At 38.4% G+C, this 14,348-nt stretch overlaps 2 protein-coding genes across 3 annotated transcripts in view; one reads left to right on the forward strand and one right to left on the reverse strand.

Moving 5' to 3' along the window:
- Positions 1–11,268, reverse strand: part of ABCB11 (ATP binding cassette subfamily B member 11) — a 45,349-nt gene extending 34,081 nt beyond the window's left edge. For both annotated transcript variants that reach the window (XM_074145099.1, XM_074145098.1), the window contains exons 1-6: positions 11,193–11,268; positions 6,190–6,211; positions 4,720–4,767; positions 4,576–4,624; positions 2,386–2,627; positions 723–810 (exon numbers count right to left, since the gene is read on the reverse strand). In XM_074145099.1, the coding sequence (XP_074001200.1) occupies positions 723–810; positions 2,386–2,627; positions 4,576–4,624; positions 4,720–4,767; positions 6,190–6,211; positions 11,193–11,268 (525 nt within the window). The remainder of the gene's footprint in view (positions 1–722; positions 811–2,385; positions 2,628–4,575; positions 4,625–4,719; positions 4,768–6,189; positions 6,212–11,192) is intronic.
- Positions 1–14,348, forward strand: part of DHRS9 (dehydrogenase/reductase 9) — a 29,684-nt gene that overhangs the window by 893 nt on the left and 14,443 nt on the right. The window lies entirely within an intron of this gene.

Consider the following 14,348-nt stretch of genomic DNA (forward strand, 5'->3'; position numbering starts at 1 on the left):
CCAACAATTTTATAAAGCCTCTGGATGAAATATTTTTCTCAGTTCTGATAGGCTGAGAGGAGATGCAAGTTAAATTCCTGGTGCTGTTACATGAATGTCACACAGACAAAAATTTTTCCATCTACCTCTGTAGAATAATATAGGGATGGCAGCCATCCTACCTCAGCAAAACTCTGGGATAGTTTTTAGGAAGGTGAACAAGTGATTTTTGCGATTATAAACAGCTTCAAAAACAGTGGACCCTTTAGCAGATTATGCAGAAATCATCCAAACTTGTCATAAGGATTGAACCACTGCTACAGAATACGTAGGGTATGATTCCTCTTGAACACTAGTTTTACACTAGTAGTAGTCTGTAATAGCTCTATAATAGAAGCACAGGGCTCAATGTAGTTGAGATGCCTACTGGGAATCTGCATGCCCTTCAGCTGTTATTTTGGGAGGGCATGTGGACACTTAAGTATTTCCTGTGGTGTGAAAGGAGCAGCATGCATCCATCTCACTGGGTAAAATGTATCCTTGTACAAAGGTATGCACGCACAAATCCAAGGAGGTCTCAGGTTGCCAGAGCTAACCTATTTCAGCCAATAGAATGAGAATGGAAAGCGTCTGCTCTGCTCAAATGGACAGCTGACTAAGTAGTTAAAGGGAGCATAATTCTTATAAACTTAATTATTTAGTGATTTAAACTTTTAAATCAAAATAGGGAACAAAATACTGACTTGGAGGTATCCTAACACAAGTACGGCACAACCAATTCCTCCATAGTAACCTGCAAACTTGGTCATTTCTTGTTCAATGTCCAGCAGCCTGGGGGGAAAAAAAAAAAAGTTAGGAATACTGTTTTAAGTTTCTCATAGATTTTTAATCTGGTGTTTCTTCAAGTTAGAGTCACGCCAGCTGGCAAGTCATCTTGTTTTGCTAACAGAGGCGTTGTTTCCCAACACTGAGGCTCTTGCTAGCAGTGGCTGGTTTGCTTGCTCTGACTATGGCACAGGGGCAGGGCACGGGCAGGTACCAGGAAATGCTCTGCCATCCTGGAGCAACCCTGAAGTCTCTGAGAAACAGCACTTGTTTTGTGCTATTATACCAACTAATAACACTCAGATTTAAACAATGAGAAACTCTTTAAACTCTCTTTAAACAGAGAAATGAGGGCTGTTAAAGTCAATTAAAGTATTACCTTGTACCATAAGTTTGCTAATCTGACATGAACATTTCTTTTAGCTCAAGTAGGAGTTAAATTACTTCTAATATCAGTGAAGGGCATTAAGTTGCTGCTATTGCATTTAGATTACTTTGAAATAGGCATTTCAGTTCATTATCGGTTATGATTTTAGACAACTTTTTAAAAATGTTCTGCAGACAGCAAATTTTATTCTGTTTACCCACCAGAATTTGGTACGCGGAAATATTAAGTCAAAAGGGAACACTATGCACCTGGCCTGATGTCTTGCAAAAAATAACCATGGAAACAACTCGGGTGCCTGACACAGATACCCAGTACCATTTTTAATCCTCTAATGTATCCTACCTGGTGCACAGCTGCTGCTTCAGAGGAACAGAGATCTGTAGCAATTCCTGTGTTCTGTCTGCCAGCCCCATCTCAGAGGGCTGGTTTGGACAGCCTGGAGCAAATAATTTGGCCCTGGTCATCTACATCTAGGAATGCAAATCACTTGCCACGTGCTCTGAATTTCAGAGATGTTTAGACAAGTAACTTTTAATTCTAATTAAATACCTAATTAAATGTCATTCAGAGATGAGAAAATTCTTAGAATAATGCACTGAAAAACAAGCCTTAGGAAAGGTTACAGGTTCAAATTTGGCTTTGACAGATATCTGTATCTGAATGAATCATCTAGACTCCATTTATTATAGTTAATGGAAAGAAACAGGCAATCTTATAGGACATTTCATCTACCTGCCTTAGACATCTCCCGTAAGCTGAGATAAATTGCATCCCAGAAGTGCTCATTTCTCTTCAATGACTAAAGTTTAGCTAACTTGCTCAGAAGTCAGCAGGCACCTATGGGTGCAGAAGTCCTAACCAGAATGACCAGAAGTCATTGCCTACAGTGTCACTAAAGAACACAGATTAATGAACTCAGATGTGTAGCAGATAAAACTGTTATCAGAACAATCATCATCAAGAATATCCTTGCTGACATCTATAGCTGAAAGACCAAGACCCAAATTGACCTTCTCTCCCTCCAGGTAATATCCCCAGCTCAGAAACAGAACTCTGAACAAGAACCATGCCCCTTTTCTGCCTCATGGACAGAAAATGTCAGGTTTAAAGGCTGAAGCGGACTTTCATTAGCAATACATTCTCTGAAAAGCCATAATAACAAAGGAAAAGAGATGAATACATCTCCTACTTACCCACATCTTATTGTGGCATTCTTTTCATTCTGATGAATAGTACCATTAATCCACACTATGGTGTTATTTTCACATTTCTTGTTTGGGTCTTTAAGCTCTTGCATTTCAATGTCATATTCAATAAATGTGTCTGCCATTGCACCAAACACAAGCAACACAGCTGGCTGGGCTGCTCCATGAACAATAGCACAGAAACTACCAACAGCCATCATTAAAATTTCCATAGATGAAGAAAATCGGAACTAAAGAGACAGGAAAAAACATGGTCTCTATGAGAGGAGGTCTTCATGTTGGTTGCATACTAACAAATCATTAATCAGGTGGATCAGATACAAAAATCATTCTCTTTAAATTTCAGAATTAGCTGCAATACATAAATAAGACAAATCTCTCTCTCCAATCTAATCTAATTGCACCTGTGATTACAGCCTCATAAGTTATTATGAGCTCCCTTTTAGTTGACAGCAGAATCTGACCATGTGAATGAATGTATTATCATATAATATTAATAGTTCAATATCATTCCACATTATCATCATTCCAGAAACTAGCTAAAAAATTACGAATAATAATTATAATTCATATATATAGTCTGCTTTGCAGATTTCCTTTGGGGACGGATGGAGAGGGAAGGGAGAAAAAAGCCTTAGGGCATTACGTAGAGCCTCTGAATAGAGTTAGCCAATTTCTCAAAAGTCTGGGGTACTGTTGTAGAAAGCCAGCTAAATGTCTCACAGCAAGTTCTCATAATTAATATTCTAAAACCTGTTGGCTGATCCAGGTAATTGTGCCTTGGCTCTTAATCTGGGAGAAATACATAGAAATATGACATAGTGTGCAGTAACAAAAGGATCAAGCTAAGTCCTATTACCTTATATTTGCCATAGGCCAAGAGCATGCATGCATGCAGCTGGTGACTCAGCTAAGATACAGTGACTTAAGTTACCTTCGTCATGATTATGTGAAGTCTGATTCTCAGGTTGAATTCATGCATAAATATATCGATCAAACTGTCCATATAGAATATCAGTACCAAATGCTACGTATTTTAAAAATAGGAACATAAAGAGAAATCATAGCCTGCTGAAGAACCTGTCCAGGTTCCGTAGATGCTATAATATGTCTAAGAGAAGAAAGGGTGGGAATTTGGAGCACATATGAAAAAGGGACATTAGGGCAGAGACAAGATAAAGGGAAAAATAAGTCAGGTAACACAAAAGAGAAATAAATAATAGGTCTTTCTACAAAAAACAGGTATTGTTGTATTGTGAAGAAAACTGTAGCAAACCCTGGTCATAAGAAGTCTAGGAATTCCCTGAATTAAAAAAAAACCCACACAGAAAATGCACAGATATGTGTTATCTAATGTCTTAGCACATCTGATGCAGACATACTATGTTTAACAACTGCACTTTAGGACTTAAACATCTGTGCAAAACAGGCTACAGAATTCAAAACCCCTCTGCTTGACAGACATAACCCTCTGTGTGGACAGACTATTTTCTTCACCCAACTACGAGCTGAGGTGCTTAGCCAGGTAGAGTACAAACCACGTGAGTGTAACTGCACTAGCCCAGTATTACAGTCAGGACCGTATTAGTCTGGACACATTACAGGCTTATAGCCCGGACTACATGAAAAACAGAAGTAATAAAATGTCTTAGCTGCATGCTTCTGGGTTGGACATCTCCCTACTATATTAATTTTAAAATTTTGGTGCACCCTATGGGATTCCAAGACCCATCAAGGCTAGACCTACCATACAGTATTGTGCATTTCTAAGTTTCTATAGTTATCAAATCTTCTAATACCCATGGAGCAATTACAAGGGAGCTAATTATCTGCCAAATATCACACAGAAAATTTTTGGCAGAAATTAGAACGAACCAGGGTCAACTAGGTTCCTGCTGTGCATCTTAACTCTTTTCCCCATATCTACCTGTAGGATCAATATAATGTGTTTACTAGGCAATGATGACACAAATATCAATAATCAATACCAAGCTGACAAAATGACAAATGGTTCTATTAAATTCCCATTGACTTTAATGGCAGGATTTCATGCCAAATGGTTTAATCCTTAAAAGTTTGGCTTAGTCACTGCTATTCCCCAAAACAACCATATAGATTATTGTCACTTATTCTGCAGCACAATACACATAAAATATTTATAGCCATTGCTCTCATTACCAGCTGAAAGAAGCCAATACGAATACTGTTTTCTTTCTTCTCTGATGACCTTCAAGAACAGAAAACATAAAATTATAAACCTGTATTTGAGTACATATTTTGTTCTATATGCAAAGACAGTAGAGAGAATTGAACTTAACTCACTTTTTATTTTTCTTCTCAATAAAAGGTTCTTCATATGTATAGAAATTCCTAGTAAAAAAGATAAGATTTTACATTAATTCTTTTATTCTCTTTGTTGCTTCTCTGAAATTACATTTTATTTGAGACATTTTGCCCAAAATTTTAAGAGATCAGCTGTTTCCTTCAGATTTCTTTGGAACCAGAGATTTGATGATTCTTTCCAATTTTAGACAGGGACTAGAACAGAAGTTAGGTTAAAGTGATCTGAATTTTTATGCTTTGTTTCATAAGCAGTTCCTCAAAACACTGTTGCTATAATGTGGATTATAGGTTCTTGGAGGTCAGTTAGAGAAATCATTGGCTAGACTTTTCTTTAAGATAGAGAAAGGTCCTGTTCCCATTCCCTCTTATGCTGCCTGTATGTTCATATGTCCATAGTGGCAGCAGAACCTCTCACCCTACCATACAGGTTTTTACTCAATGGTCAGATTATGAGTTGGTATTCTGCACAGTCAGTTAAAATATAAAGAACTAGTTGCACCGTTATGGATGGGATCCATACTATAACACATAATAGCAATCATCAGCTGTATACATTCAGTGATGAATGAGTAGGGATTTTGAATTTGGTTTATTCTGTTTTTAATAAAACAAATTAATTCAAGTTTTATTTGTCATGAACAGTTTTCAGAAACCAGATCCTAGAAAGGCTGAAGGAAGCTTCATATGTACAGTAGGTAGGACCATATGTATATTGCACGTGGAAGTCCAACAGAACTTGGGTTTCAAGATACATGTGAGGACCATGGTAGATCTTGATTACTGGGGTGCTGCCCTCTGAGATGGGCAACCTGACAAAGACAAAAATTAAGAGATGCTCTTCCTTCTTCATTCTAGGAGTAGTTCTCAGACTGTGTACACTGTGTCAGAAAGAGCTGGCACAAATTATAGCCCCATTAGGATGTCCAGTTTGCTACAGAGTTGTCCCAAGATTTAGGAAGAGGGAGGCTCTTAACCCCATTCAAATCTGAGATTTTAGCTGAAGGTCTCTAAGTCATTTCAGCTTTTAACTATCTAGAATTCTACACTTAAATCTTAATATCTGAGTTCAAATGATGCAAGCTAATTCCTTCTGTTTTAAAGTCTTACAGTTAAGCTTTAAGAAAAATTAATAAAGATTAAAATTCCTAAAAAAAAAAAAAAATCATTTCTCAAACTAAAAGCACAGAAGAAAGATAAATTTGAGTATCCAAAACATTTACAGAAGAAAAACCATAGTTTTCTGCCATTAATCTGTGTTTTTAAAGATTTCTAGGATTGTTTTGGTCTACCTGTGTCAGTTGTATCAAATAAGGCAGTTCAACTCCTAGAGAACAGCTTTTCATTAAATACCATATATTCAATAAATGCATCAACTTGATCCAGTGACATTAACTTCTTTTCTGAATATTCCTAGAAATACTGATTGTTCCATTTGTGTACATGACTTACTCTGATTTCTTGAAGCTGTTACCTGTTAGGAAAAATAAATGCACAGTCTAGTTAATGATTATTGTTAAAGTACATAGTCCTCTGTAGACATGTGAAACATAAACCCTAGAACCCCATGGGACCTGGTCATTCCTGAGTTATAAGCATCTTATTCCCACTGATACATCTAGCCAGGGACATGAACTGACACGTGTCCAAAAATTCCTTGATAAATTTATATCAATTTATGCCCGCTTTCTCTTGAAGAAGTAGTCTCAAGGTTTTAATACCTTAGATGACAAAATAATTTTCTCTAAATACATTATTCAGGACTATGGCCAAAAGTCAACTCGTGTTCATCGCAGACTGTTTGCTAGTATTCAATTAGTTCTCTTGGACACTGTCTCATCAAGGAACACCACTCTACTTGCAGTCCATGCACGCTCTCTGAAAGGAGGAGCGGTAGCTCTTCACTCCTGCCTTCCAAGAACTTAGAGACTGCAAATCCTGTGGAAGAGGGACAGCTGTGGCCCTGGATGGTAAGATGAACTTGTCACACTGAAGTCTATTCCCGGGATACTCTCTAAGAAACCATAGCTTAGCGGGATGGAATTATACTACAAGATATAATTATGCTGTAGGGCAACTCCTTAGTCTCCAGAACAGGTCTGGATTTAGCTCCCTTTCAAGAAGTGTTGTCATACCTAAAGCACAGCTTGTGTTTGCAGGGGCCTCAAGGAAGAATTGTCATCATAAGGGCTGATATAGAAAGTATACGCTGTACATCACTTGAGATGACAATGAACAAAGAGCTATTTTTACGTATACAGCACAGTTTGAGTAATCTAAGGGCACTGGGTGTATGCACCTTGCTCGTTTACAGTGCACTGGGCAGCTCAGCATCAGTTTCAGAACCATGGTATGTTTTTCAAGCAGTGCCTTCCTTTCCTCACATCTAGTGACACAACACTGAGCATGCACAGGCCTGTCTCACAGAGCAAACACAGAGGAACTTTGCATCACAATTTACAGAAGGTGCAAAGAAGTCACTGCAACCACCGTTCTGGCTTCCACTGTTTTCCTACCCAATGGTAGTAGCTATTCCACTCTCTCCAGGGTTTTGCATTTCTCAAGGCAACAATGTTAGATGGAAGCAGTCTGAGCTTGAGACGAAGGGAACAGCTGATTACATCTCTTTTGGGGGGTTAATAAGATAACTTTATTTAGCTTTAGCTAACAATGACTGTTGGTTTTATTTTGCTCTGTTTATTACTCAGGGATGAAAAAAGAAAAGTTCCTTTCAATAAGAACATGTGCTATCCCAGGAATGTTTTAATTTCTGAAAATATTATTACAAAGAATCATTTGGTGTTAGAAAAGAACCGATTGTGAAGGAAAAAGAAACATCTGTGTGCAGTTTTTTGAAGTTTGACAGCTGGTAACAGCTGGAATGGTTTGAAACCATTCCTAGAAGATTCTCTGGGGTTTATTGGAACAAATAAGGTTTAGAGAAAGTTTCCTCTGCAGGCTCATAATGGAAAGTGTTTTGCAAAAAAAATGACTGGCTACTAGGAGGAAAATGGGAGGAACAAAAGAGTCTAGTGAAATAGCTTTCTGAGTCATATCAATTTAGAACACAAAATAAGCATTCTTCAAAGGTGACGAAACCCTAACCTATGAACTTGAAGAGGGAAACAAGAGTATATCAATGCTATTCAAAAGCACAAGGAACCGGGGGCCCACTTTTGTCAACCAGCAGTTTTTAAGCAGGAGGAGAATTTGGAATGACATTACTTATGTTTAATTTAAAAGAAGGAAACAGATGAGTAACAGATCACACTGCTAAATTGAAAAAGGAGAAAAAGAGGACAGAGCATGATTTTCATTGAAAAGAAAAGAGGGTAGGGAAAACGAAATAATTTATTAACCCCACAGAAAGGAGCTATAGTAACCTTTGAATGCTCAAAAATTTTGAAAGAGGAATTAAGGCATTTAAGAAATTTACAATTTGAAAAAAGCACAGAATCAAGGAAAAGCTGAGGAACATTGCCAAGAATGTGAGATTTTACCGGTATTGTGAGAACATAGTAAAAGTTAAGCCTGAGGACATCAAGTGATGAAAAATTGTACTCAAAAGGGTCCCAACTAAAGCCGGCTCTTAACTATACCTACAGATGTGGTGTTCAAGAGTTGATCCAGTGAGGGCTAATTCTTACTAACATGTACAAAAAATAGTTATTGAAACAAACCTCACTGGAGATTACAGAGCAGAAGAGATCAATCAGCAGAATGCCAGTGCTAGTATGGTTTTAAAGCAATGATGTTTGCTCTGGGAAAGGTGCTCTAACAGTTCAACAAACTACTCTCTACACTAGGCAGAAAACACAGTGCATTTCCAAGGAAACTGAGAAACCAGAGGCAAACTCACTTGGATAGGCCCAAAAAAAACCCAAGTGTGAAAAGAGGAAGAGTTTTGGTCCCAATAGAAAGTCTTTTGCCAAAATCCTCTAACAAGTTAAAGTGACAAGTACATAAGACAAACTAAGAGACAAAAAAACAACCCCTCAAGCCAGCTAGATCTGGACAATCTGGGAGTTCTAAGTGAATAGCTGGAAGAAGGAAACAGTTTTCTGTTCCAGAAGTAGAAGGACATACCTTTTTACATATTCATTCTCTTTTCTCATCCTTCCTCCCCCCTCTCCACCAATATTAGAGCCCACAATGCCCCATACATTGCAACTGCCTTCAGTTAGTAGCCTAAGTGAGAAGGTTTAAAAACAAAACATAACACAGCAGCGAGGGGAGAGAGGAGATCTGTATTGCTTCAGCACACAGATGGCTGCTCATTCCAGCAGGAGGCAGAGCATTGGGGCAGCAATACACTGGAGAGAGAGAAGACTTTCAGAAAACGTTCACATTGGTTTCTTTCACAGTCATGGAGCTGAGGTTGCTGCTGCTGTGTTGCAGGCTTTAAAATCAGCTGCTGACTCCAGCACGCCAGGTCTGATTTTAAGAACACATTCTAGTTATTCGGAGAATAATTTCCTACGCTACCTTCTTACCAGCCATATCAATGGATTTGAAGTTCCTAACAAAAACCAGACCTTTGAATCTGTTGAATAGGAGATTAACTAGTCTAGGAGAATAGGCTTTTAGCAAAGTGAAAGAGATTTGATGAGGATGGTTAAAACCGAAGGAATTTTCTGGCAAACACGGAGAGACAGAAGTTGGGAACATAACACCTGCACATGAAGCTCTTGTTCAGTTTCTAATGTCAGACCAAAAAAAGCACATGCACTGTCTTCTAACAGAACAGCTGCTTTTTGCAGATATCAATCATTCTCTACAAAGATAACCACAACCAAGGTTTAGTCCAAGCTCAGGCTGAATACTCCAAATGTGTTCAAACTCTACTGTTATGCCAAGTTATATGAGACATCCTATTGCAGACAAAGATTGGAAGGAAACCCCAAACTCAAACACAATGAATGATACTAGATTGAAATACAGATTTAGCATCAATCAGCAACTACTAATTTTTAAAAATAAAAATGCACATCACAGATCAAGTTATAGCTGGGCCACTCTGCTGCTATATATCAGGGAGAGAGGCTTGAAGAGGGCTCTTATTAAAAACCAGTCTTGAAATGTTTGATTATTATCTGAAATTTCATGACATACATAGTTATGTGAAAAATTTTACTGCATGCCACAAGTTTTAACAAAAGGTAAATGTATGGTTCCCATGGAACAAAAGAGGCTGAGGCTGGGCTGCCTTAAACCCGAGCTCTTGTCTAGGCAGTGGAAAATAAATTCACTGTAACTCAGTCTGGTATGGTTTGCTTTGATTTCTTTTTGTTGGTGAAAAATAGTTCCAAGAGAGAGGTACTGTCTCTCGATATGAGTCTTCAGTTTTCTGGAGGTAATCTGTCATAAAGTATTTCAAGTTAAATGAAACTGCATAGTCTTTATCACTATCCAGCTCGATTGTTCTAAAAATACATCTGATGAATTAAAAGGGAAAAAAAAAGATAACAGAATATAAAAAGCATCCCTCCTCCTCAAGCTGTGTTTTGTTCAGAGCAGACCAGAGAGCACCTATTTTTGTGATGAAGCAGGTGAAATTGGGAGCGAATACCACATCCGTAAATCCCAATAAGGCCTGTGGTCAGAACACAGGCTATTTTATGCATGGTCTGAAGCATTTAATTGGGTCCTAGGAGAATGTTTTTAATGAAAGCTTAAACACTTGAAGGATTAGGCCACAGCTATCAGGGAATTTGAAAATACAAAATGTATGTATATTTAGGCAATCTATATGAGTGTTGGAATCCTTCTGTGAACCCTTTTTACTCTATGTGAGGAGCATGTACGTTGCATTATATTGTAATTTATCTTGCATTATGTGCTACTGTTTTCTTTCCTTTGTACCTTACATTCAGCATAAATATTTAATGCCTCTCTCTTTCTCTGCTTTTCTCAAGACTTATAAACAGAACTCAAAATATTTAGCAGTTTCTCTTCATGTTTCTCCTTGACCCTTGCAGAATTTGGATTGGCAAAATGGAAAAGTGCACATTGCAAAGGAAAAATGGAAGAAAAAAGGAAAAGCTCTGATGAGGGGAAGGAATGCAGATCTTCGCATAGTGATAGCTTACAAGAATTATGCCTAATATAAGTATGACTACAGATATATGTTTGTTGAAAGTAGCTCTAGAAGCTACGGAAGACAGAACTTTTTTTTTTTTCCCCAGTAGAGGCCCTTTACTTGTACACCAAAGTGCTGAGTATAAAAACCTAGGTAGATACCATGAATTTGTAGGCTGATAAGTAGATTGTCCATGAGTAGGGATTGTTATATGTAGTTTTTACAGAAAAGTTGTTTTGCAGGCAGCATACCCATAACAGCAGATACCAGATAACTCTAGATTTATTCCACAGACTATTTGCTCCATTTAGGCCACCCACCACCTATTCTACATGCTTTATAAAATAAGGAGCTGACTGAAGAATAAACTTCTTACTTTTGCCATCCACGTCAAATGCATAGTTATCTTCTCCCAATCTCTTGATGCTACGCAGAACAACAGGGTCAGACATGTTGATTAGTTACTTAAATCAGAAGTCCTGAAGAGAGACGAGGGGAAAAAAAAAAAGAGTATCAGCATACTGATATATACGTCTGTGAATATACGACAATTTTAAGTTAAACTCTTGCTTACCTCAGTTTTGCCCTCATTGTCCCAGGACAGTGCCACTGATTACAGCACAAGTTATTACAGAATAAATGTCCCGGACAGAGTGAAACTACAGAGCAGAACAACACCTCAGAGAAGCGTGCCCGACTGCCCCCTGAGGGCAAGGCCTCTGAAGGCTTCACTGCCTCCTGCCTCAAGCGATGGCTGATCCACAGGGCTGTGCAGCCCACTGCAAACAGCCTGTCACCATTAATGACTGTATTAAAACAAACTACCACCTTTGTGCAGGTGACATCTGTAGGTTATAGACTGAGATGTTAATATGACAGATCCTGCCTCAGTTATAAGGGAGCGGTGGGCAGGAGACTTCCCCCTGCTTTGTCCCATCCCAGCTGGCAGTGGCCAGTAGGACCATGACAGGGGGACAATTAGGGGACAAGAGCAGTGGCTGGGGGGTACCCCAGGACCACACTGACATCTGTAGCATTACCACCGCCAGCTGCACTCCCACAGCTCTTGGCTGGGACAAGTTACCCGGCAGACCTGCTCCTCTGGACAGGTTTATTCCTAATTAGTCACACAGACATGCTGAGTAGATGTCATACGTGAGAAGAAATAAGGAGATAAAGTTAACACTTTTTTGTTAAAGAAGCGCTTTTGTGAGGTGAAATCTGCCAGTAGTGCTAGTTTTGGCCAGGCAGGCCTGGCATCCAAAATGGCACTCGGGGAAGAGTGCTGCAGAAGCCCTCCCCAAAAGATGCCCTTTCATAGTCAAAGTCATCTCATCCAAACCTTTGATTAATGTAATGCTCCCAAAGCATAGTTACGATACCTTATAGCAGTCATTAAACATCAACATTTGTACCTTTATACGTCTGCATAAACCTCTTATGACCTCTCACTTCAAGCATATTACAACACGTTCAGATATCAAAGCTTTAACATCTTTTACCCAAATAACACAAGAAGTCTTCTGTGTAAAAGACACATTTCCACAGATCATTTGTGTTACACCACCTGGCTTCCCAGCCAGCTGAGTTTTTACTTACTTAGCCCTCTAAAGGAACCACTTCATTTATGCTAATGGTATTAAAACTACCAAAACCCTTCCTATTGGCAACAGCTGTGTGATTAGCCACAGCCGGGCAGCTCCTTAGAACTGGGAAGGGCTCAGAAGAAGCCTGGTTCTGAAATTACTGGAAGATGAATGAAATACACCCATTCCTAGATCCAAATGGAGCAACATAATAAGAGCCAGTCCAGTGGTTCATGTACATGTGACTTTTACAAATCTAACTTCCCATAAAGTCTCAATCTTTCATTTTTGTTACTTTTCCCTCCAAACTGGCTTTCAAGAACTGCTCACTCCCCACCAAACCCTTCTTTTTTTTATCGTCTTCTCCTGAATTTATGTGTACATCTCCTGGCAAATCACTGAATTATCAGTAAATCAGGCTGGAAAGAACAAAGTCTCTTGATTAATTCTAAGCATCCATGACAAAGTTCAATTTTTCTTGTGTCATTTTAACTGATTTTTATCAAAGATGCCTGAAGAACTCCCCAGGCAATTAGTGCTTCACTATGTTTATTGCTAAAATATTTTTTTCCTAATGTCTAATCTGAATTTTACCTGTCATAATATAAACCACTTCTTCTGTATTTCACCAAGGATATGGAGCATAGCAATTCCTTTCCACTTTGCAAGTAGGCTGTATTTATTTGAATAACACAATAAAGTCTCCCTCAGATGAGGAAAGCCACTCATTCAGTTTTCCTTGTCAGGGTGTATTTCCTAAACCTCTGATAATTTCCACTGGTTTCCTTCGGATTCTAGTACATCTTGAAGTGATGAGTGCCTAACAGCACTACAGCACCAGTCTTACCAACACTGAGCAAAGGAGATGGATTATCTAATGTTTCATGGATTATATTCCTGTTTGTGCAACCCAGTATGACATCTGTTTTATTAATGGAAGTACCACATTGTTGGTTCACATTTAGTTTGTAATCCACAAAAGTCACTCATTTTTTGCAAACAATTTGGTACAGAGCCAGTTGCTTTCCTAACTATATTTTTACAGTTGATTAATCCTGCCTGCTATTGTCTATATTTAATAGCACCTTACATACCTCAGCCCATTTTACCTGTTTGTTAAGGGCATTTTGACTTCTAGTCATGTTCTTCAGCGTATCTGCAGTCTGTCATCCCTTTATGTCATGATGAAATTTAATAAGGGTATTCTCCATTGTATAATTGACATCATGATCAATATTACTGGATTATACCAGAAGAAAGACAGACCTCAGCAGAACTTCATTCAGTACCTCCATTCATTTGAACATTGGTTCATTGCTTGCTACTCTATGAATGTAGCTTTTCTTGCCTAAAAGTTTTTAATGAGCAGAGACAATTTATTCATCTGCAGGTCTGTTAAATTCTGACCCCCTCACATTCTGTGACCCCCTAAATTGTTACCCAAATTCTCTCTTTAAGTAAGTGTATAAAGCCAAATCACCACTGCAATAGCAAAATGTCTGGCCAGGACTAGAATAGTCACTTACAACATAAAATCACAGGGGCTTTTAATTCATCCCCACATACAGTGAAAATACTTACAATCTTAATCATAATTTTTCTGTTCTCTGAGATAGATGGCAAATGGGCTGAACAAGCTATGGTACTTCCTTAATTAAAGTCTCTACCATGTGCACATTTCCAAGTTCTCTTTCAGCTCTTTTATATAACAGAGAAAGCATGTAGCATCTGCTTCTGACCAGAAAGAAAGGAAAGCATCATATACATATCACTGTTTCACATGGGACCTACCTATGGATCATTAAATTTCACTTCAGCTAGATTTGCATCAGGCATATGGAAAAAGATTTAACAAGGCCTTAATTTCCAGATGACATAATTCAGTTTATACTGAAATAAATGTAGCTGCCCAAAAAGAGGAAGCATATATTCCTGGCGGCTTTAAG

This window comes from Numenius arquata, chromosome 3 (genome assembly GCF_964106895.1).
Source record: "Numenius arquata chromosome 3, bNumArq3.hap1.1, whole genome shotgun sequence".
Classification (NCBI taxonomy): Eukaryota; Metazoa; Chordata; class Aves; order Charadriiformes; family Scolopacidae; genus Numenius; species Numenius arquata.